Source organism: Pelmatolapia mariae, linkage group LG5 (genome assembly GCF_036321145.2).
Source record: "Pelmatolapia mariae isolate MD_Pm_ZW linkage group LG5, Pm_UMD_F_2, whole genome shotgun sequence".
Classification (NCBI taxonomy): Eukaryota; Metazoa; Chordata; class Actinopteri; order Cichliformes; family Cichlidae; genus Pelmatolapia; species Pelmatolapia mariae.
Genome location: NC_086231.1, coordinates 7,210,311 through 7,232,693, shown reverse-complemented (window position 1 = coordinate 7,232,693; position 22,383 = coordinate 7,210,311). Strand labels below are relative to the sequence as shown.

The following is a 22,383-nucleotide window of genomic DNA, read 5'->3' as shown; positions in this document are numbered from 1 at the left end:
CGTGATGAGTAACGATTTTCGATATAGTTGTTTAATACGTAATTAACCAGTGAAAAGCAGCATCAGGAAGTACTTTCAGGAAGTAGTTAGCCTCAGTGTTTGAGTGACAGCTGTGCGGCGGTGACAGCCCACACGGGACGGCAGCCCGCAGAGCCGAGCCGACGCTCAAGATGGCAGGTAATGGCACTTTTTAACCCGTGTTTTCTTATATGTTTTGGCGCTGTGCTGGCACTCGTAAAGCGTTTTCGGGCACTTGAGGTTTGTAGTTGTTAAGTAGCGGCTTCTGCTCCACTTCCTGTGTAGTACTGCCGGACGAAGTGGGAGAGAAGTCAAGCGAAAGGGCTGGACAAGCCATGTTAGCAAACTTAGCAGCATCTAGCAGGCTAAGCTAACGAAAGCTCCTTGTGGGCTATCGAAATGGGTGACTTTGGGACTACACTGAATCATATATTTGCTCAGTACATGTAGATTACTTTTTTAGTCTCTTCAGACCTCGGTGGGAGAATACTATGACCCGTGTTTATTATCGATCTGTTATCATAGCAAACGCGAGCGAGTTGACCTAGCCAACGTTAGCCGAGTTGCTAAAGTCATGATCAGCCATAAGCTGACCAAATCCTGCTTTACATCACAACAAAGGCGCGATGTTGTTCTGTGCCAGCATGGTTTTTTGGGGTGTTGTTATATATATATTATGCCGTTGATTATTCTACTCATGAAACGCCTCGTTTAATGTATGATTTCGAGGTAGGCACTGTATTATATTTAGAGCACATTCCCTTGCTTGCCCAGCTGTAAACACTGGCTTCTCCTCTTGGGACTTATTTCTGGTCTCTTCCGTTGACTACAACCCCCCCATCTGCTATTGTCCTATATCGAGGGCTGGGTGGTATTGAAAATAAACAGTGAGAGAAGGTCTTCTTGTGCTAGATAACGTGATTACTCACACATTTGTTTTTGAAAATGTGCTAATTTGTAAAAAGGGGGGGGGGAAGAACTTTAAATGCATTTAGCGTAGGGCTGTAAATATAATTTTAAGCCATCTAGATTATTTTTATGGACTTAGTACTTACTACGATTAAACGAATAAATCCCAACCAATATAGAATTCGACTTTTATCAAAAAATAAATACATCTGATAGTTACCTGTTCATAGTTCACATATATATGGTAGATTCGAAGATATTTATATATGTTAAGGAACGAATATATAAATTAAACTGAATTGAATTGATCAGCTCACGTCTTGCAGTTTGGAGAGGCATTGAGGCAAGACTCTGATGGTTTGGACATGCAGAGGAGGGGATGGTGAATATGCTAGATAAACGAAGTTAAAGATGGATCTGCGAGGCAGGGGGGAAGAAGACCACAGACAAGCTACATGGATGTAGTGAAGGAGGACGTATGGTTGATGTGAAAGGAGGCTGGTTAGAGATAGTGTGAGATGAAGACAGATGGCGTGCTGTGGCGACCCATAATGAATATATATATATCTCAAAAATACAGTTTTTACATTGCATTTTGCAAACTACTTGGCAGTTTATCATGACTACGTCTTTTGACTCTGCTACATGTGATGTGGAAAGTGCTGAGCTGAGCCAACAGCGTAGCTGCTGTGCTGGAGAAACTGTTATGACAGCAATTCTGAATTATTGAGCCGTGTTTTTATATCGGCACATTTCAGACAATACAAGTGCAGACCAGTATGATGCATATGAGACGGGTGACATGCTGATCTGGCCATATTCAAGATGTTTGGCATTATTCAATATGAGTTGCTTGAAACCTCTGATACGGAGCCAGTGGAAAAAATAAAAACAAGTAACTAAAATATCAGCTTGAATGGAGTGATAGTGTAAAGTTCAACCTGGAAATTGAATTTTCCATCAACTAATTCTGCAATCATTAATCATGATCGTGTTATGTCTTTTTGCAACATGAAACACAAACAAAAAGTGTGTTCAGTGCTGTGGTTGGCTGCAATTGAATGCACAATGAGGGGTGGATTTATTGTATTAGGTTACACCAAGCTAAAAAGAATGCAGTCCGATACAACCTTATACATTTTGTCATAATCAAGGATTTAATGTTCAGTTTAAGATGATCAAACTGTCTGTGCAGTTTGGAGGATGAAGGCCTTCATGTTATGCTATATGCATTGTAATAGATGATTGTTAAATCCATTTTCATCAGCGAGGATTGTCAGAAAAATAAATGCATTAGCATTTAATAGAGTGCAGTTTAATAGCACCAAACTGACAATTGAATGATCTCACATCATGATAATAACCTGCATTTTTCATCTGTGCTTTTATGGATGTGCACTTGACCATTGCAGCTTATTAACTAAAGAAAACTGTGCAGTGAAGCAAAAAACGAAATTCTAAATTATTCTTGATTTCTGAAGAAAATTGGGGGTGGATATCAATCATTTTGTTTCTTTAAGTGATTCTGTTTCCTGTTCAATTTAATTTGTTAGGAGAAAAAAGTAGGCCTAGACAAGTTTTCACTGTTAAACCAGCTTTTTTTTATTTTTTATTATTACCTCTGTATCTGCTTGACCATGGTGTAGAATAAAGTTTTTTTTTTGTTTTTGTTTTTGTTTTTTCAAAAAAGGCTTGCACAAGATTAAAATGTGTGAAAGCCCCAATTGCCAGTTTGTGGTCATTGTTTTTGCCAACACTGATGAATGGATGCTATTCTGATGAATTGTACAGTTTGGTACCAGTTTTTAACTGGAGTCAGATCTCAGCTCCCTTCGCTAATCATTGTGATAAGTATTGATTGGATTTGCTTCTCCTCCAGGCCACAGCAGTGACAATATCACTTGAATGCATTAAGTTTCGCTTTCACCAACTGATGACATTAGGGAGACCACTGTGATTTATTGCTAGGAGACTTTGCCCCCTCTTAGTAATTGACTTACTATAAATGTGCCATTCAGACCAGGGTGTCAATAAGAGATGGTTCTTCCGCCATGGATCCCTACCTCACTAACTGCCTTGTTATTGCAGGTCTATCTTTATACTTTGAAGATGGCCATGATGATCTGGATGATTGTAAGTATGCCAATAACACTGCACTAAAAATAGCGTACTAATGTAGAATTATTTAATTCCATATAACAGGAGCTTTGTTCACCAGGGTCCTAGATGGAAATACTTTAAAAAAGATATATATATTTAAAGCTAGTTGACTCAGTACCTTTAGCCTGGCACTCTCACTACTGTTTTACCCGTTGGCCGTCATTTAGGCCCTTAGTATTTGACGGCGTTTGAATAGTCATCCAGTATGTAGATCTAAAATCATCTTTATTTTGTTCCCACAGTTGGATTTGATGACTATGGTACAGAGTGCGACGGTATCCGCATCACAGCCTTCCTGGATGCAGGACAAGATAACCTTACTCCTCTCGGGAGGCTAGAGAAATATGCTTTCAGCGAGAATGTCTTCAACAGGTAAGCAGAGGCCCGTGGTCAAGCTGCTCATGCATTAGTCTGCAAAAGCAAAGAAAATTTGTGGATAAGTTGCCACACCATATTCTGCAATGTAAACACTGAGCAATAAATATTTTATGACTGAAAACTGACCTTCTGTCTTTGACCACAACTCAGATCTCACTTTACTACAATATTCTACAGCTACTAGAGCTGTCTTTGGTATTTGAAGCTCACTGAAATTATTTTAAACCAGTGGCTGCTATAAGGAAGTTTGGAAGTAATTGTATGTATACTAAAATGCTTCAGTTTAGCTACTGTTTTCAAAATGTCTGTCCAAAGCTATCTTCACAGTAATGTATGTTTTCTCTTCTGAGCTGTCCTTCCATCCACAAGAAGCCCACGTAAATTTTCTCACTTAAAGCTTGTGTGTGGTAGTTGTATCAAAATTACAAAAGTATTTTATTTTCCGTATTTGATATAAAGTAAAATTTCTTTAGTTTTTTCCTACCTTAAAGATGGATGAATTGACTTTGTTGGGTTTTGATGGCTAATGTGAACAGGTGCCTGGTCATCCAAACTTAGCAGCAAAACTGTAGACATGCCGGCATGATAAGAATGTGTGCCAATAGCATTACAACAAATTCTGAAGGTCTTATCATCAAGGAAACATCTGCAAATCAATGGAGGGGAGCGAGGAAACATCTGTTAAACGTCACTTCTTGTATAAAAATCTTTGAGGAAATGTAGCCAGATATTGAGACAAACTTTTCATCAACTTTTCTCAGTTGGGAAATAGTTGCTTAAAAGACTTGTGGCAACATAAGGTTGCACTGGGATAGACTTTTGTTTTCTGGCCTTCATTCGTAAGTCATCTGTAGGCCTTTTGTTTCTGTTATGTTTTTTTTTTTTTTTTTAAACCCTTACTTATCAGGATGACTGATTGCATTCCTGTGTGCGTACTAATACCTGTACTAACGCCACAGTGAAGGAAGACCTAAAGACTTAACATAGAGCCCTGTGTGGAAGTTGGCTGTCTGGCTTTAGAGTGATTATTGTAATCCCTCTCTGTTATATGTTTAAAGGATATTTAGTTTAAGGTCTGTTTTTCTGTTATCAGTGTATAAAGGTGAGGTATTTAATCTGACACAGGTCAGGTGGGTAAAAAACCAAAGTAGAATAATCAGAGGTGTCTCCAACCTCAAAAGCTGCTCGTGTCTCTACATGAACGCCTTACATTCCAGTCTTTATGCTTTTCATGCTCAGCTCTGCAGGGTTAAAGCTCTGCTGTCATTTCCTAATGCACGTGTGTGTAATGCACTTGACAGCTCTGTCAGTGCGGTGTGTCACGCTGTGTGCTTTTGAAACTTGTAGGTATTGGCAGGCAGTCCACTAACTTGAAGCTCCCATTGCTTTCTAGGCAAATCGTGGCTCGTGGCCTGCTTGATGTGCTTCGAGAGTTCAGTGACAATGAAAATGACTTTATCAGTGTCATGGAGACCGTTGCGAGAATGTCGGAAGATGGAGGTAGCTGTATTTTCGTTTTCACAGTATGTAGCTGTGGTTGCAGTTCATTCTATTTTATTTTTTTAATGTGGTGAATTAATGAAATACTGCAATTTGTGTAACTAAGAGCCCACAGTCCGAGCTGAGCTGATGGAGCAGATTCCTAACATCGCCATGTTTTTGCATGAGAATCGGCCCAACTTCCCTGCTGCTTTCTCGAGATACTTGGTACCAATTGTTGTCCGGTATCTCACTGATCCGAATAACCAGGTAAGTCTATAGACCTAAAAAAAAAAAAAAACCCAAAAAAGGTAATTGCAGAAATTCATATAAATTGGTATTGTTCGTTTGCCTTGTTTTGCTTTTAACCTCTGACCCTCGTATTTTTAAGGTGCGGAAGACGAGTCAGGCAGCACTGCTCGTCCTGCTGGAGCAGGGCCTCATCTCTAAAGCTGACATGGAGACCAAAGTTTGTCCAGTTCTACTCGACCTCACAGAACCGAGCAGTGACGATGACTACAAAATTGAGGCAGTGGCTGTAAGACAACACTGCATTTTTAAGCAAAATGTGTAAAGAAATGTTGTAGAGGTTCTCAAACTGCGGGGCGTGGATCACCAGGAGAAAAGCGGGGAGTTAAACTAAGTAAACTTTTATGTAAAATAACTTCTGTTTAACTCAAATTCAAGTTGAACCCTGTTTTGTGTGGTTATGATCAAGAATAGTAAAATATAAAAATTGTGATATGTGGAGCACACCAGAGGAATGTTTTAGTATTGTAGCTGGAGATTGGGCTTGATGTAGTACGGCAGAATAAAAACACTAAACTGGATTTAGGCTACAGGTATAGTTGGTGGCGTAGCAGTTAAACCTGTGAAGTTCTGCCCAGGTAGAAACATTCAGTGGTGTCTTTTTATTACGTTCTGGGACAAGTTTCTAAATAGTTTAAAATTAGTAAATAAGGACAGGATATCATTGTACAGCATAATTTAATCTAAAGGTACAAAGTTAAGTGGATTTTTTTATTTTATTTTAGCACATCAGCTATTCACTAATTTACTTAACTCAAATCAGTATTTTTTTTTTTTAAACCAGATTCTGCCTCCTGAAACCTTTTATCATATAAACACAAACCCCTTCCTTTACTATTTACTCTTAATACCCCAATTTTTTTTTTCCTTTTCAACCTCAGTACACATCTTATTTCTTTGTAAGGTTTTCTGTTAATTTCGTGGTTCAAGGTTAACAAGATGAACCATTGCTGAGTAAACCGAGACACACTCGGAGCTTGTGATGGCACTAAACTCTGTTCTTGTTCTTCACTGTACAGATCATGTGTAAAGTTGTCACCATGTTGAGCAAAGACACAGTGGAGCATCTGTTGCTGCCACGTTTCTGTGAACTGTGCAGTGATGCCAGACTCTTCCAAGTGCGCAAGGTAACGAGCTCAACCTGAAGGTATCTTTAAAACTCCGAGATGACTTAAAGCAGATATTTAGACTGAAGTCACAACTTTGACAGTAAAAATTTAATTGTGGTTCTGCTGTTCCATTAGTGTAAATCCAATCACTCATTGAGTTAACTTTAATTCGTTTATGTGCGGTAGCTTAGCTTACACTGCGCTGTTGTGTTTTCAGTGTGGAATTTTAATTGGCTGGCGTAACTGGTGCCAGTTGGGGAACATGATTTAGGAGCTGTAAAGGTAGTTTAACTTGGCAGATAGCTTGTTATAGAAACTTCTGTCAGGACTCCTGAGCTCCTGACAGAAATGTATAAAAAGCATTTTATAAAGCAATCTGCCTCAAGGCTGCACTCTGAATGAATCATACAAATCAGTACAGGTTCGTGATTGTGATATTGGGACTCAACTTTTTTTGAGACACTGTTTCTTGGTACCTTCTTATTCATACAGGAACTTTTTTTTTTTTTACAGTTTCTGTTCTTTACTCTTATCACAGAGATATTGGTATGATTTTTGTATTACAGGTGTGTGCGGCCAATTTTGGAGAATTTTGTTCAATTGTAGGCCAGGAGGCCACAGAAAAACTGCTGGTAAGATGCCTAATACTGTTTTTCCCACAGATTCAATGTGCAATTTTATGCTATTATGCAAGATGAAAGTTTAGTACTGTGTCCTTGAAGGTTTTCCTTAGATGTGCCTTATGATTTTGCATAAAGTGCCTTAAGCTGTGTTAAACTGTTGTGTAATCAGAATGGTGTTATGTATCTTTTGCACGTCAGTAGTTTCTTTATGGTTTAGGGTTTCAGGCTGTACTGATGTGACTTTTTTTTTTTTTTTTACATAGATGCCCAAGTTCTTCGACCTGTGCTCAGACAGCCTTTGGGGCATCAGGAAAGCCTGTGCCGAGTGCTTCATGATGGTCTCAAATTCCACCTCTCCAGAGGTGCGGCGCTCCAAATTGTCCCCCCTGTTCATCAGTCTCATCAGTGACCAGTCCCGCTGGGTAAGACACACAAACACACGAGGACGGAGAGGAAAATAACTTGGAAATGGAAGAAGGGGGAAAAAGGGATTTTGTAAAATTACAAGAACAATCAAGTGTAACGTCCTGCGTGGTGTGATGAAATTAGGGCAGTTGTTGCTTGGAGCTATCTATTTTTCTCTTACATCCATCTTCCCTATGTTTTGATGCGGTATGCTTGCAACTTGTCAGACTTTCAAACTGGGACTTGAAATCTGAGTGTTTTCCTTTTGATGTGTCTAAAATTAAGAGCAGAATACACATTTTCTTCTGTGTAGCAGCACAGGATCATCATCTTACCAGATCCACAAGCTTTATGACTGTGTGCGTGTGTGTGTGTGTGTGTGTGTGTGTCTGAGCTTGCAATTTGTGTATCTTTTGAAGGTATTTGTTGCCTCATCGTTTCTAAGACTGATAAAATTTGAATGATTGGGACAGAGCGCAGTGAGCAAGACAGATTTCTATAAACTCCACTTTCAGGTACGGCAGGCAGCTTTCCAGTCTCTGGGGCGCTTCATCTCCACCTTTGCTAACCCATCCAGCACAGGCCTTCACTTCAGAGAGGATGGTGCCCTACTAGAGGTCCCCAGATGTACATCTGACAGGTAAGATCACCTGTTTATCACTGCTATAACAAGAAGCATTAAGAGACTCAGAAATGTCCTTCTTTTGTTCTGTCAACATAGTATTAGACAAAATGTGTATGTCTTGAGTCGTGTCTTCTTAGGTCTGGATGTTTAGGCCATTAAGTAAGCTGTGAAATGTAGTTCAGGCTGTGACTATATCAACATGCAGGAGGTTTGAGTTTGGTCTTGGCACAGACGCTTCTGACTGTTGCATCATCAGTTAAGTGAATCATGGTTTGAATTCACTGGGTGTGACCTGAATGGTTCAGTTTTCTTTTCATTTTTTATCAGTTTTTATGTGGAGGGGAAAAAATGTCAAATAAATGGAAGAGAATTTTTTTTTTTTCATGAATCCTCAATCTTCCATTAAGCTTTTAAGTGTGCTTCTGTTTACAACTTAAAAAAAAAAAATCTGTCCAAGGTAAAAGGCAATTGGAAACATTTAACTACTGGCTTTGAATGGATGCATCTACTCAAAGTTATCTACAATTTTATTTATTTTTTTTTTCTCTTCCTCATTTCAGCGACTGTTCCCTAAACTCCCTGAACTGCTCTGACATTAGCAGCTGCCACACAGAAAGAACCATCACCCACACGCCTCCAAACCAGGACGGGCGCGCCACACCGTCACCAGAACATGTGTCAACAGCTGACAGCGAGGAATTGCACAACTTTGATAACAGCCACACCTTAGTCTCTGAAGAGGTGCATGGCGGTTTCACCCACACAAACAGCAGTGATAGCCCGACAGCTACAAACAACGCTAAGAACACGAAAGAAGCAGAACAGACAGACGAGAACTTTAATTCTTTTCACTATTGGAGGTCTCCTTTACCTGACATCAGCGGGGAACTGGAGATGCTAAGTTGTCAAAAAATGGAAGAGGTGAAGGAGGAAAAGAGAGAAGAAGAGGAACCTACAGAGAATTGTAATGATTCCAAGTCTAACCATGGCAAACAAGCTACCAGCGACCAGATCCAGAAGGTTTTGGACTGTTTGCAGCCACACATGGATGACCCTGATGTACAAGGTAAGGATACACAGGTAGAGTATCTTTTGTAGTCTTTTTGTACTGAACTGGCATGTAGATTCAGCTTTACATGTAATTCTCCTCCAGCTCAAGTTCAAGTGTTGTCGGCAGCTCTAAAGGCAGCCCAGCTCGACAGTCCGACAGACGACAGCCCGACTGAACCCCAGCCAGAGCTTCACCCAGAGCTTCAGACTGAAAACGGCGCAGACAGCCCTTTTGCAGAGAGTGAAAGTTTGGAGGTTCAGTCAGAGATAGAGGTGCAATCCACAGACGAAGAGCAAATGTCAAAAACTCCCGCATCCTCAGAGTCGTGCCCCATCCAGGAGCAAGGAGACGAGGAAACGCAGACGGAGCCGCTGGAGAACCAGGAGCAGTCTCCTCCCAACTCCCCCGTTCTGGTACGAGCCAGTGACTGTCAAGTAATGTGACTGGATTTTTCTTGATGCAAGTAGTTGACAGTATTTTTGCACTGCTGTAATGCATACTGTATTATTGCAGCTAAACTAAAACTAGATGTGAGCTAGAACGTCTTTTCTGTCTTGTGGCATCACTGATGATCAGAACATGCATTTCTGTGTATTTTCATTCGTGAAGTTAATGTTTGTTCTGCAGGGTTTGATAAAGAAATTAAATGCCAAATCACGTCAGCATTTTTTCCCATTACTTTACATTTTAGCTTATAAATCCATAAAAATTATAGAAAGAAACCCAACACTCAGTGATTCATTCCCTTGTGAGCAAGCTTTTGGTTGCTGGAGGCTTTTTCCCCCTAGCTGCCACCAGACAGCGAGGAAGAAAAAGCCTCCAGCAGAGCCAGGCTCAGGAACGGTGGTTGTCTGCCACGACTAGCCGGGGGGTGGATGGGAGGAGAGAGAAGGGGGAAAAAAAAAATAGAAGGATGTAAAGATGTGAAGCTTTTAGGAAAGGACACAAACTGAACAGCCAGCTTCTTGTGCTGCTTAACCCCAGCTTGGAGTTGCATTTTTATTAAAGAGCTGCAAGTCAGGTTAAGGTTGCTGTAGCTCAAAGCAAAAAGACACTGCATAATTTTATATCGCTGTGCTAGTGTTGTTGCTAAAATTATGATCAGTGTTGCTCTAGGAGGTCTGCTGGATCTGACCGCTCAAGTTATTTGCATTGTCATAGGTTTGCAGCTCAGGGGAAGAGATTGCACTAGGCAGTTAGAAAGGCTTTAATACATTAAACTGAGCCTTTCACAATGTTAAACTAGAAACTGTTTTTTACTTTACGTAATCAAGTGGCTCAAGTCCAGCATGGTTGGGTCTGATATCAAAGGCTCCAGAGCTACATTGTAACTGTTTTTTTTAAAAACAGCTGTGACTCATTTCGACATGGTATGAATTGCTTTTCTCCGGTACTTGGTGCACATCTGTGATCATTAACAGTATCTGTGTGAATTTGTCATTTCCTCAGGAGTCTGAACTAATTGAGAGTATGGAAGAGGAGGGAAAGGATGACTCCCCTCACAGTCCATTATCTGAGGATAAGCCTAAGGTCCAGGTGAGTCAGCAATGATATTTTCCAACCTAGAAATATTGATCGCCATCTAAGAGTTGGTATTGATTAGCACAGACATGGATTAGTCGCTATGCTTGCCTGCTGCTCTGAGTGCAAACGCATTAATCTTCGTTTCCAGAACGTGATCCCGCAGCAGCTGCTGGATCAGTACCTCTCTATGACGGACCCGGCCCGCGCCCAGACGGTGGACACGGAGATCGCCAAACACTGTGCCTTCAGCCTGCCGGGGGTGGCGCTTACTCTGGGTCGCCAGAACTGGCACTGCCTCAAAGATACATATGAAACGCTCGCTACTGATGTGCAGGTAGTAATGCAAACATGAAAGGAAGCACAGGGGTATTTTGGGATTAGATTTGCTGTTTGACTCTAATAGGACAAACAACACCGCATGAGAAATCTAAGCTGCACACTAACTGACAAAGAATATGTTGTTTGGATTTTGGAGCTCTGGGATTTCTGCCAGACGTTGAGAGCTACTGTGTTGTGTCAGTGGTCAGCTAACTGGAAGCAGACTCCTTGCAGTGTTGAATTTTTATATGCTTCTTATTAGGAAGAGAAGGCAAGAACACAAACAATGACTAAACTTTATTTTGATGGATGACTCTTAAGCATTTCAAGACTACTAAAGTAAATTCTGCATGTGTCATGCGGTTTTTGTTTTCTTTTTGCGACCACAGTGTCGATCTGGTGGCTTAAGATTTCAACATGTTCCTCTCATGAGTGTCAGTTTCTGAGTGACATTTAAATGAGACCTTAACACAACAGTGTTGGTGTACTTAAAAGAGCAGTGATTGTGACAGCACTCACACTGTTACTGTTACCCATTATTTCCTCACAGCACTGAATGTCTCTATTAGCATTAATGTAAGGTTGATGGTTTTCAGTGGATTAAGTTTTTCTTAGTAATTTGATTGTGTTTTTTGATGTGGAAAAAGAACCTAAAAGGATGTTTTATAAGCCTCTTCCTTGTTCATGGATGGTGTTATAATCCTTTTATGGCCCTTTCTCTCCTCCCTTGCTCTCAGTGGAAGGTGCGGCGTACACTGGCTTTTTCCATACACGAGTTGGCGGTTATCCTGGGGGACCAGCTGACAGCAGCTGATCTGGTACCCATCTTCAACGGCTTCCTCAAAGACTTGGATGAGGTCCGCATTGGCGTGCTCAAACACCTTTATGACTTCCTGAAGGTAAGATTACAGGTTCACTTATATCTGACTTGATCCAGAAGTAACTTTGGTTTGGCTGTGTTGACATTTACACTTCTGAAATGCTTTGTTTTTACAGCTCTTTGATTTTTAGCACACTCGGTGGCAGAATTTTGTTGTTTCCAGTAAAAACAGGAACCATATTGATAGGCTAGCTCTCTAATTGATCTGTTCTGTGTTCATCTTGTTGTTGTTGTAGCTGCTGCACGCAGACAAGAGGAGAGAATATCTGTACCAGCTGCAGGAGTTCATGGTGACGGACAACAGTCGCAACTGGAGATTTAGATATGAGCTGGCAGAGTATGTCGTCTTTTCTTCCTACAGTCAGGATGAAAAGCTGGAAACACATTTAACTTTAAGCTAACACCCATTCAGATAGGCTCACATTGTTTTACCATTTAATTCTGCTCTTGCTGTTTGATTTAACTTCATTGCTCTTAAATTGTGATTCAATTTTTGGTTGATTGTATTAGCATGTACCGTATATTTGAGTGAAGCACTCTGCTCCTTTCCCCTCTGCAGACAGCTGATCCTGATCATAGAGCTGTACAGCCACTATGACGTGTATGATTACCTCAGAGAGATAGCGCTCACACTGTGCTCTGATAAAGTCTCCGAGGTCAGGTGGATCTCTTACAAACTGGTAAGCTCGCCTTTTTTTTTTTTTTTTTTTTTTTTAAACCTTCCACCCTGGATGATTTTTATGATGACTGGCAGGGGCGGGGGGTATCTTTGGCAGCTTGTAACAGGTAGCCAGATCAGCAGAAACTCTGGAAACTTTAGAGGAAATGAATCACTCGAATGGAAGTGTTCATGCGTTGCCTGTGACCGATGAAGTAACGTCCTGATGGCTGTGTTTGATCACCTTGGCTCATCTCCAAGGACACAGTACAGTCGACAGATTCACTGAGAGGAAACCTGTACCGCCAAGTTCTTGTTTGTGTAACAGAGACAAATTCATAATCATGCTAAATATAGATTGGCTTTTCCTTTTAGATGAACTGCAGAGGAAAAAAAAATGTATTTATTTTTTTTTCTCAGCGACTCACTCATCAACTCTTGTGTTCTCAGGTGGTGGAGATCCTGCAGAAGCTTTATGCTTGTGGGGCTGATGACCTTGGCCTGAACTTCATCAACGAGCTCACTGTTAGATTCTGCCACTGTCCCAAGTGGGTGGGGAGGCAGGCCTTTGCCTTTATCTGCCAGGTGGGTAATGCTCATCTCAAGTGTCACAGTTCTCTCGGCTTTAAATGTCTGTAACTGCATCAGTGACTGTCCATGCTGCTGGTGCTGCTGCTGGGAAATGGAATAAAATAAATAAAGTGACAAACCAGATGTCATTTGGAGCTTTGAGGTAAAACAGCCTTCAAGCTGCATATACACGAAGTGTTGAAGCTGACAGCCGGTCACTTAAGGATATTTCAGGCTCTGGTTGCCTAGATAACCTTCTAATATATTTAGTCCTGGTCAGATGGCAATCAATGATATCCTGTGTGCTCACTGGTAACCTCTTCAGTCACTCACCTGGAAATTGTTTATCTCTGGTCCCACCCATTTCCTGTCGCCTGTGGTTACGTGACTGGACGTCATGGAATGTCATTCACTTGTCGGCTTGTCACTTCCTGTGTGGACAAAGCTAAAGTGCCATTTATAAAAGTTTTTTGGGGGAGGGGGTGTCCCCAAGGAGGTTTTAGTCGGACCCAGTGGAAAAATCACAAACTATGTAATAGAATTATTCCCTTAAAACTACTTTTGTTAATTGGAGTTAAAATTACTGAAGCAGAGCAGGCATTTTGTTTATCAGATGAACAGGAAATAACAGGAAAATTGCAGACCAATCACAGTTACCCCCCCCCTCAATCCCCAAAAGGCTTGTTCTGACCAAGGGGGAAAAAAAACAGTTATTGTTCCTGGATAATGTATAATTTACTTTCCTCAATAAAAACATGTTCCGAATCAAAAACCTTTGTCCATTTGAATGCAGTGAAAATTTGTCTTAAACGTGTCTCTTAATGTAAACAAATGAAACGACAACAAAAAAATATAAGCATGTACATGTCACACGTATATAAACCTCATTATGAATTGTTAATCATGTTAATGATTAACGTAATACTACATTACAATTCATGTTGTGGTTTTTAAATTGTTATGGTGAAATGTGAACTTTCTCCTGGTGTGTGATTGTTTTAAATGGACAGACAATACATACAATAGCAGTGGTTGTTTCATGTCATGTTCACGTTGCATAAGAGATGTGCAGTGACATGAGCCTGTTTGTCAGCTTTTCTGTGTGGTCAGATGCTTTCGGTATGTTGCTGCATCACCCTCACTGAGTGCATTTTGACTCACTACTTCCTGCATTTGGTTTGCTCTTGCCAAATATTTTCCATAGGCCGTAGTGGAGGAGGATTGCATGCCCATGGAGCAGTTCAGTCAGCATCTACTGCCCAGCCTGCTCAGCCTCTCATCAGACCCCGTGGCAAACGTCCGCGTCCTGGTAGCCAAGGCTCTACGACAGAGCGTGATGGAGAAAGGTAATCCATAAAAAAACTGACCATCTAAAGGTTTTCATACTTCATCAAGAAAGTACAGTGCATAATTCTAAAGCTGTCAGCATTCGGTTTTACAAAGTTAACCAACAGCATGGCGTGAGATGTTGGTACACTTGTAGATTTTTGAGCTTTGGGCAGAACCAGGTGTGTCGTTTTTTTCCCCTCTGTTATCATCATAAGCTTTTGGTCATAACAGACTTCTCCCTTTGAGTGTATTAAATATGTTTTTATGTTGGTAACTATATTGAGCTCTGAGATTTAGGCTAGTCGGTATTGTGACACTGAAGTTGCGGTTGCTTTGTTTCTTAAAGTCAAAGTTACTCTCCCAAGCTCTGGTCATTTGCTCATAACTTTCGACTCTTCCCACTAACTGAGTTTTGTGTCCAGCGTACTTCAAGGAGCCGGGCTGTGCTTGCGCTGACGAGCTGGAAGAGACCGTGATGGCTCTGCAGTCCGACAAGGACCGGGACGTCCGCTTCTTTGCCAGTCTGGACCCAAACAAAGGCTTGATAGACACAGCACCCCTGATCTAGCCTCAGCTCTCCCCTTCCAAGCCCTGTTACAGCCCACCTGCCTGTCTTACCTACCTGTTTGTTTGACTGACACCCAGTCAGTTGTAAACTGCAACACCAGCACCTGACCAGATTCCCCAGCCGCTCGCCTGCTGGGCAGATTCACACCGACGACCACTTGAGAAACGATGGCAGATGTTCAGGTTGCTACATTAAAAGTATGAGCATGCTCAAACACCACAGCTCTGTCTCTGGTTGGGCAATACAAAGCGCACATTACCTTCACAGCAACAACAACGAGGAGAAGAATAAAGAAAAAAAAAAAAAAAAAGAGCAAACTTGTGAATTTTCATAAGATGAGCAGGACTCGGACGTCAGCTGGACTGCTTTGCGTCAAGCTGCCGTATTTTACACCTGAACTTTCCCTCTGCCTCCTCCACACTAACATCGACTCAGTCCCCAAACACAGACTTGTAAAACTACGACAGGCTCTCTGTCTCCAAAGCTAATTCTAAGCTTGACTATGAAATTGAGTTTTTGTTCTTGTGTCTTTTTTTTTTTTTTTTCCTTGTGAATTTCTTAACGAACAAGCGGGCGAGGCCTGCCTGACTCTGATGTGTGCACTAACTCAGGGGGACTCATCTGAATCTCAACAGCATTATTAGCTTACACATTAAGCAGAAGCTCCTGGATCCCTCATGGAAAGAAAACAAAAAACAAAACAAAAAAATCTCCAGCAGTCTGAGCAGCAGACCAGCCAAACCAAGTAGCTCTGCTGGTGTCTCGCGCCTCAGTTCATCTTAAATGCCTGTTGTCTCAGACATCCTTTTGTCTTCTAAGATGTCCTCTGGGTTATTGTCTGTTCACTTCTAGCTTCTCATGTTTCTCCCCTCTCTCTTTCACCTGGTCTTCATGGGCCACTAAAACCACTACTGCTGCACAGAAGTAAATGCGATTCTGCCACTCAGCGTAACTCAATTAAATTCATATCTTTTATAAAACAACAATGACCTAATGAACTTTTGATTGCTTCCCTGCTCCGTGTCTGTTAACCAAAAATGTGACACAAACTGTCTCCCAAAGAGCAGGAGGCTGATGAAATACCTCTGCTTGGACATGACTGGCCAGTGTGAGGAGCATCTGTGGTTCAAACAGGCTCTGAATGTCCTCAGTTGGTGATTTATTTTATTATTTTTCCCTGTGGCGTTAACTCAGACATTAATAACAAGGGCTCATGAAATGACACAGGGTGATGCAAGACTCAGAAGAGGAAGAAAGCAAGCACACTGATGGATGATTTTTTTTTTTTTTTTGCATGTTTTTTTCCCCCCTCAAACTTTGTGTGTTTGTGTGCACGTGTGTGTGATTGTGTGCGCGCGTGTGTAAAGGTCCATTTCACTTAAGGTCGACCTCCTGATATTGAGTTGTGACCATGGTGGCGTTCAGTGGATCTGACTGACCGATTGTAAATTAGGAAATAGGAACGGCAGTGTTAGTAGGCTAAAAAGATGCCTGATCATTGTTTCCCTGTCTCAGCGGAATTATTTCAAGTATGAGATTTTTCTGAATTTTGGACAGCTTTGAACCTGTGGAAAAAAACATTATGGAACCAAGGCCAGTGTAGTCGGGTTTTCACCCTGTTTGAGACGTGTTATAAATATTGGGAGCAGTCACCAAGTCACTTTGTGTAGTCTCTCGAGCTTGTCTGTTCTTCCTCTCTTGTATATGGTAACCCCCCCCCCCCTTTTTTTTTTTTTTTTTTTTTTTTTTTTTTTTTTTTGTCTGTTTTTAGCTTAGAAATAAGTTGAAAACTTAAATCGATTGTGGTGTGTGAGCTTTGTATCTCAAGTCTTTCTTCCTTTGAAAGGAGAGCTCACTGCAGTAATGGCGGTGTCCACTCATCTCGTCTGTCTGCAATTTGTGTCCCATCTCATTTTTTTTTTTTTTTTTTTTTTTTTTTTTAAATGTAGTAGAACAGTTAATATATACATTTTATGAGAATTATTTTTCTTTTTCAATTATGCACCACTGTTCAAAGATTTTATATCCTAACTTTACAAAATTTACAACCTTTGTAATATTCAATGGTTTCTTTTAAAAAGACATTTTATGTAATGTTATTTTTAGTATTCTGTAATTAAAATGATGAAAATTATAATGCTGTGTTGGTTGCTTTGTTTTGCCGTTACTGTTTGCTGTGGTTCAGTCATACAAGGTTAGATTAATCTGTTGTCCAACATTTAAATGTTAGTTAATGGCTAAAACACTTCCTGGAAATGAACAACAAAGGTTTGAACCACGTAAACAACTGAGCAATCCGATATTAGATGTTTAGATCTCAGCCTATACTGATTTATATGGATTAAAAGGAAAATCTGACAATTTATCAGCTGATGTTCTTATACACTCAGTGGCTACTTTTTTTAGATCCACAGGTTTAACTGCTTCTTCACGCAAATATCAAATTGGTCAGTCACATGGTAACTGTGTCATGTAGACATGAAGATGATCTATTGAAGTTCAAATTGAGCATCAGAATGGAGAAGAAAGGTGATTTACGTGACTGAGTGAGGCTTAGTTGTTAGTGCCAGACAGGATGGTCTTTCATAGTATTTCAGATACTGCTCATGTGCTGGGATTTTTCTCTCAGTTATCTCTAAGGTTTACAGAGACTGGTCAGAAAATATCCAGTAAACAGTTCTCTAGGCTAATGCTAGAGGAGAATGGATAGTATGCTTCCAGCTAATAGGCAACAGTAACTTAAAATAACCAAGGTCTGCAGAAGAGCAACTCTGAACGCACAATGTGTCGAACCTTGACTACTTCAGCACAAGACTACATTGGCTGCCACCTCTGTCAGCTAAGAACAGGAAATTACAATTTATACAGACTAACAAAACATTAGAAAAACATTGCCTGGTCTGAGTCTTGATTTCTGCTGCAACATTTAGAAGAAAGGGTCAGAATTTGGAAGAAATCATAGATCCATTGTTAAGGGTGGTGGTGTAATCGTGCAGGAGGATATGACTCCAACACAATGATGCATCTGCCATGAAGAAATAAGACTGGGCTGAATATTAAATGTGTACAAAAAAGCGCATTTGATAGTACAGGCTTGATTTCAGGATGCTGTAGCTAGAAGTGTTTTGGACTGATGATGTCATTAAAGCTGTAATGTTCAAATTGCCACAAACTTACTAACTCTTTAGAGCACAAAGTCCATTTATTATCACTTCTTTGAAATCTTTAGATTTGAAGCAGCAATTTTCTTTAAAAGAAACAAACTAATTGCTGATTAATATCAATCTGTCTTTATGGTTTCTGCTGTCCTTCCTGCTGATGGGAACTCCTGACAGAGCCCCTCACGTCTTTCTGAAAAGCAGCAGCTTACGGTCCCATGCAGTGCTACCAAAGCTCTGGATTAGCTCCATGCCACAGTGTCTTTCCAGGTGTTCCCTGGCATGATCTGCCACATCCCCTCGGATCTTCAGGGTCTTAAAGTGGTCAAAGTCCGGGCGTCCCAGCTTCCTCAGCCGCCGGGCTGCAGAGCGATAACACTTCCAGGGCTGGGCCTCCAGCAGAAGGTGCTGGCTCATGGAGGACAGGCGAGAGAGCAGCTGCAGCAGGCCTGAGTCTCCGTGGTTTAAATGGACCCACATGGTCACAGCTAGACACAGACACAAGTGGAAGTGGGAGCAGCCGTGCAGGCTGAGGTAGTCCTGCAGCTGGTTGGTGTCTTTGGTGATGTCGAGAGGGATGAAGGTGATTCTGCTTGGCAGAGGGTTTATCTCCTCCGCTCGCTGAACTAGTTTCTCATCCAAGTCGAAGCCCAGCAGGTGAACTTTCCTCCTATCAGACAGTTCCTCAGGCACCAGATGTTTGTAGAAAGCTACGCTCAGTTCCTGCCGTTCAGTGGGTGAAAGAAAAAAAAGAGGACAGCTGTTATAGAGCTGACAATTTAAAGTGATCCTTAAAGATCAGCCTCTAAATCTCTTTTAAAGTGTCTCTGAGGAAGCTTTTTAAAGATATAACGTCACCAAAACTTACGTTATGGGTGTGATCCCTTATATCCAAACCTCTGATAAGTCATTCAACTTAAACAAATGTGGTATGAGGACAGAAATGTACATTTAATTATTAGTCTGGATTATAAAATGAGTCTAAACGCAAATATGAGCATTTATGCATAATCGAGAACATATCAGAAAGTCCTGCCTATTTAAAGGGGGACACTTAAGGGAAATATGGTCCAAATCATTAGTATGTATGCATGAAAAAACAACAGAGGTGGACTTACCCCTGAGTTACAGCCCACGTCCAGGATCAGCGTGGTCTCATCACTGTATCCTAAATCCCTGAGCAGAGCCGGTGGAATCAGACTCAGGCGGTTCTCCGGAGGGTTGAAGCTGTAATAATTTATGAAGTTACCGTAAGGAGCGGCGCCAGGATCATTTATTTCATCTTCAGCATCAGCCTTGCTGCTCTTCGAACATGTTGCCATTGTAATGTGTGCGCCTCCTAAATGACTCCGGGTAGAAAACAGTGCTGACCGAACTGTTAACTTTATTTAGTTAATTATTTAAAGTTAAATAATATCAAACTAAACTCCTTGTAAGTAAGATCATTATACAAAGTACAAAAATGGCTATATATAGCTAGCATATGACCGATAATGACGCTGATTTTTTTTAAGTGAACAGAGTTGAACAGTTTCAACAGTTGACAACAAACTATTGAAGTCTAGCACAGCCGTTTAATGGAACTTACTTACTCAAGGGCTCTGGGTTCTAGGAAGCAGGGGAGAGCCAAGGTGGCAACAAGCTGACGTTCAGCCTGACGCCATGGTAACGGTAGCCTCTGATACTGTCTGTGCGTCTACAACAGGGATGTCAAACTCATTTTACACAGTGGGACACATATACAGCTCAGTTTGATCTATAGCAGGCTGGACAAAAAACAGGATGTTTTTTTTCTCTGGTTTTGTATGAATGGCCACGGGGAAGCTCTACGCTTCCGTATAAAATAGTTGATCACATTTTACTTACTGAAAAAAATAAACGTGCAGTTTCGTTTTGTAGACCATTAAAATTCAACTTATATGATCTTTCTCTAACGTAACAATATTTCATAATTAAAATACTATTGTTATTTATTTATTTTACCAGGCCATTTTTATTTGTTTCACAGTTTAGCAACTAGCCCTGCCTTTTGTCCCACAATGCACCTTCACTGTAAAATGTTCTTCTGAAATAAACTGTAGCGTCTTGATTAAGTACTACAGGGGAAATATCTTAAAACTCAGAGATTTACTCTGTGTGCTGCCGCAAACACTCCCCGTAAGTAGGTGGCGCTCTGCTGTTTTGCCAAATCAAGAGAAATGTCCCATTTGAGTGCCCGTACCCGCACCTTACGAAAGCAAGTCCGCTAAAGTAGCATAGCAGCTGTGCTGACATTGAGAGTGATAACGGTGGATAGCCCAGTCTCATAATTCCAGGTAAGAAAAGAAAAAAGTGTTGACCACGAGAGCTTTTTCGAGTCGTGTATCGGTTGTTAATGCGCACGCACAGAGCTGGACAACAGCTGTTTATCAGCTCATTGACAGGGAGGAGATAACTTGTCCTGTCTGAGGAGAATGAAAACAGCTCCCAGGTGTCCAGCCAAAAAGTGATTTCCGGTGTTCCACGTTAAATGTTTTTTACGTTAACTGGTCAGATTTGTTTATATATTCCACTGTACCACATTCTGCATGTTACACGGCTACCAATCCAATCAATGTGTGTCATTAAATCTGTTTATTTTAAATGCTAACACCCCAAATTCCCATTAAATAATTGAGTTCACTTGCAAGGTGCTCTGTAGCTACTGTATCTCCTCTTTTTAAATCCAGTTTGTCGTTTTTTGTTTTTAACCCAGATCAGTGATTCTGATTGTGAACAAAAGCTCCAGCAGCTCAGCGCGGAGGAAACAAGCTACATTTGCTTATTTTGTGCAGAATATTGCGATGAAATTACCTTTTACTGGGAAGGCAGCAGGTCATGTTAAACTGTGACTATCACCAATTAACGTGGGCGTGTTTCCTAAATCAGCAGCATGTGTTTAACTGCGGATCTAACATCTGGAACTCGGAGATGGAATATGTAAACAAATCTGACCATTTAGCCTGTATTTAAACTGTTAGAAGTTACTTGTTATAATCTATCAAACATATCTCTCTTTTTGAGGCAGAAAGAACAATCCTGCCACAGGTTAGATATTGTAGTGCGCTTCTTGTAAAGTAAAAAGTTGAATTAACTGTAACAATGTGTTTTTCAGTAGAGACATGGGTAAAAAGGCAGCTTACACTTATGTAAAAATACTTTAAGTGGCAAAAAAGACTTGATTGATTATAATGTTGAACAGAGAATAGGCACTATAATGCAGAGTCATCAGGAAACTAAAAAAATATACTTTCTATATAGCACTTTGTAAATCCTGTTGACTTCAATGTTTACCAATATAAGATATTAAAGATACAAAAGCCTTGGCAGGAATAAAAACTAAAAGATTAAATGCCTCACTGCCTCCAGGAAGTCCTGAGACTTAATTAATTAATTTGCAATTAAGGTTGTAAATTAATTAATTTTTGCTGGTGTGATTGGTAAAGCTGAGCTTGTTTGTGTGATAAGCAGGAGCAAATGTTTTTGATAAAATCTCAGTCATCTTGTTCCAGCTCGTCCAGTCCAACGGTGGGAAGTATCAAGTACTTCACAATAGTTGAGTATTTCCATTTTAGTCTACTACTTGTCAGGAACATGCAGGTTCAGTACTTATTATATTTAATACACAAGTATAGTAAAAGGTGTAGCTGATGGTGATATTGTTAGAGTATTTATCAAATTAACAGATAACAAATATTCTCTCTTTAATAACTGACTTCAAGTTCTTGAATCAAATTCTTGATTTAAGAACCAGTGATGTTTGCAGTGTTGTCACTGGTTACTTTCCAGCTTAGGAACCCATTTTAATCTCCTGTTCCTGATTTCCTTCAGGATCCCCAGCATGGTGACAGGAAAGCGGCTCGCAGACATCGGCTATCGGGCATTTTCTGCCTCGATGATGCTGCTGACGGTGTACGGGGGCTACCTGTGTGCAATGCGAGGGTACCGCTACATGGAGAGGCAGAAGCAGCTGAAGCTGGCAGCAGAGAACCAGGATCCTGAAGTCATCAAAGACTGACAAAAGCTCTTTTTGCACACATGTGGACATTTCTCATTCCTCCTCGTCTTTGTCCAGCAGTGAATCGTGATGTTTATTCTTCAGAGGACACTTGTGTGATTCCAGCAAGGGCACGGCCCCCCTTATAAAGACGAGGATTTGTTTATAAAGCTCCCAGAAAATTAACCACGAGCATATTTGCATCACTGGCTTCTGTCAAATTCATTCTGAGCTGCACTATTTCAGGAATAAGATGTAATTGTTTGTATTATATGACATTAAATGCATTCAGCTACA

The 22,383-nt window shown here is 40.7% G+C and overlaps 3 protein-coding genes across 4 annotated transcripts; 2 read left to right on the top strand and 1 right to left on the bottom strand.

Moving 5' to 3' along the window:
- Positions 1 to 103: 103 nt before the first annotated feature.
- ppp4r1l (protein phosphatase 4, regulatory subunit 1-like) lies at positions 104 to 16,857 on the top strand. The gene is made up of 20 exons (XM_063473482.1): positions 104 to 177; positions 3,016 to 3,060; positions 3,330 to 3,459; positions 4,859 to 4,965; positions 5,072 to 5,214; positions 5,336 to 5,482; positions 6,273 to 6,380; positions 6,929 to 6,994; positions 7,249 to 7,407; positions 7,906 to 8,030; positions 8,576 to 9,081; positions 9,169 to 9,479; positions 10,516 to 10,602; positions 10,739 to 10,924; positions 11,646 to 11,807; positions 12,025 to 12,125; positions 12,348 to 12,468; positions 12,897 to 13,031; positions 14,221 to 14,362; positions 14,768 to 16,857. Exons 1-20 carry the CDS (start codon positions 171 to 173, stop codon positions 14,911 to 14,913), a joined length of 2,934 nt encoding a protein of 977 aa, XP_063329552.1. The 5' UTR covers positions 104 to 170; the 3' UTR covers positions 14,914 to 16,857.
- A 1,269-nt stretch (positions 16,858 to 18,126) lies between these two features.
- Positions 18,127 to 19,447, bottom strand: LOC134626930 (pre-miRNA 5'-monophosphate methyltransferase). The gene is made up of 2 exons (XM_063472831.1): positions 19,190 to 19,447; positions 18,127 to 18,794 (listed from the first exon to the last, which is right to left on the bottom strand). Exons 1-2 carry the CDS (start codon positions 19,391 to 19,393, stop codon positions 18,255 to 18,257), a joined length of 744 nt encoding a protein of 247 aa, XP_063328901.1. The 5' UTR covers positions 19,394 to 19,447; the 3' UTR covers positions 18,127 to 18,254.
- An 828-nt stretch (positions 19,448 to 20,275) lies between these two features.
- Positions 20,276 to 22,375, top strand: LOC134626929 (cytochrome c oxidase assembly protein COX14 homolog). 2 transcript variants are annotated; one of them, XM_063472830.1, is made up of 3 exons: positions 20,303 to 20,386; positions 21,602 to 21,644; positions 21,921 to 22,375. In XM_063472830.1, the coding sequence occupies exon 3, from the start codon at positions 21,931 to 21,933 to the stop codon at positions 22,105 to 22,107; it is 177 nt and encodes a 58-aa protein (XP_063328900.1). In that variant the 5' UTR covers positions 20,303 to 20,386; positions 21,602 to 21,644; positions 21,921 to 21,930; the 3' UTR covers positions 22,108 to 22,375. The 2 variants fall into 2 exon arrangements, with proteins under 2 accessions (XP_063328899.1, XP_063328900.1); XM_063472829.1 differs by lacking the exon at positions 21,602 to 21,644 and having other exon boundaries at positions 20,276 to 20,386; positions 21,921 to 22,374.
- The last annotated feature ends 8 nt before the right edge of the window (positions 22,376 to 22,383 follow it).

Coding starts and splice junctions, on each gene's coding strand:
- ppp4r1l (XM_063473482.1), top strand. Junction 10,925..11,645: donor CGCTCGCTACTGATGTGCAG/GTAGTAATGCAA, acceptor CCTTGCTCTCAG/TGGAAGGTGCGGCGTACACT. Junction 14,363..14,767: donor ACAGAGCGTGATGGAGAAAG/GTAATCCATAAA, acceptor TTTTGTGTCCAG/CGTACTTCAAGGAGCCGGGC.
- LOC134626930 (XM_063472831.1), bottom strand. CDS start 19,393: ATGGCAACATGTTCGAAGAGCAGCAAGGCTGATGCTGAAGATGAAATA. Junction 18,795..19,189: donor ACGTGGGCTGTAACTCAGGG/GTAAGTCCACCT, acceptor ACTGAACGGCAG/GAACTGAGCGTAGCTTTCTA.
- LOC134626929 (XM_063472830.1), top strand. CDS start 21,931: ATGGTGACAGGAAAGCGGCTCGCAGACATCGGCTATCGGGCATTTTCT.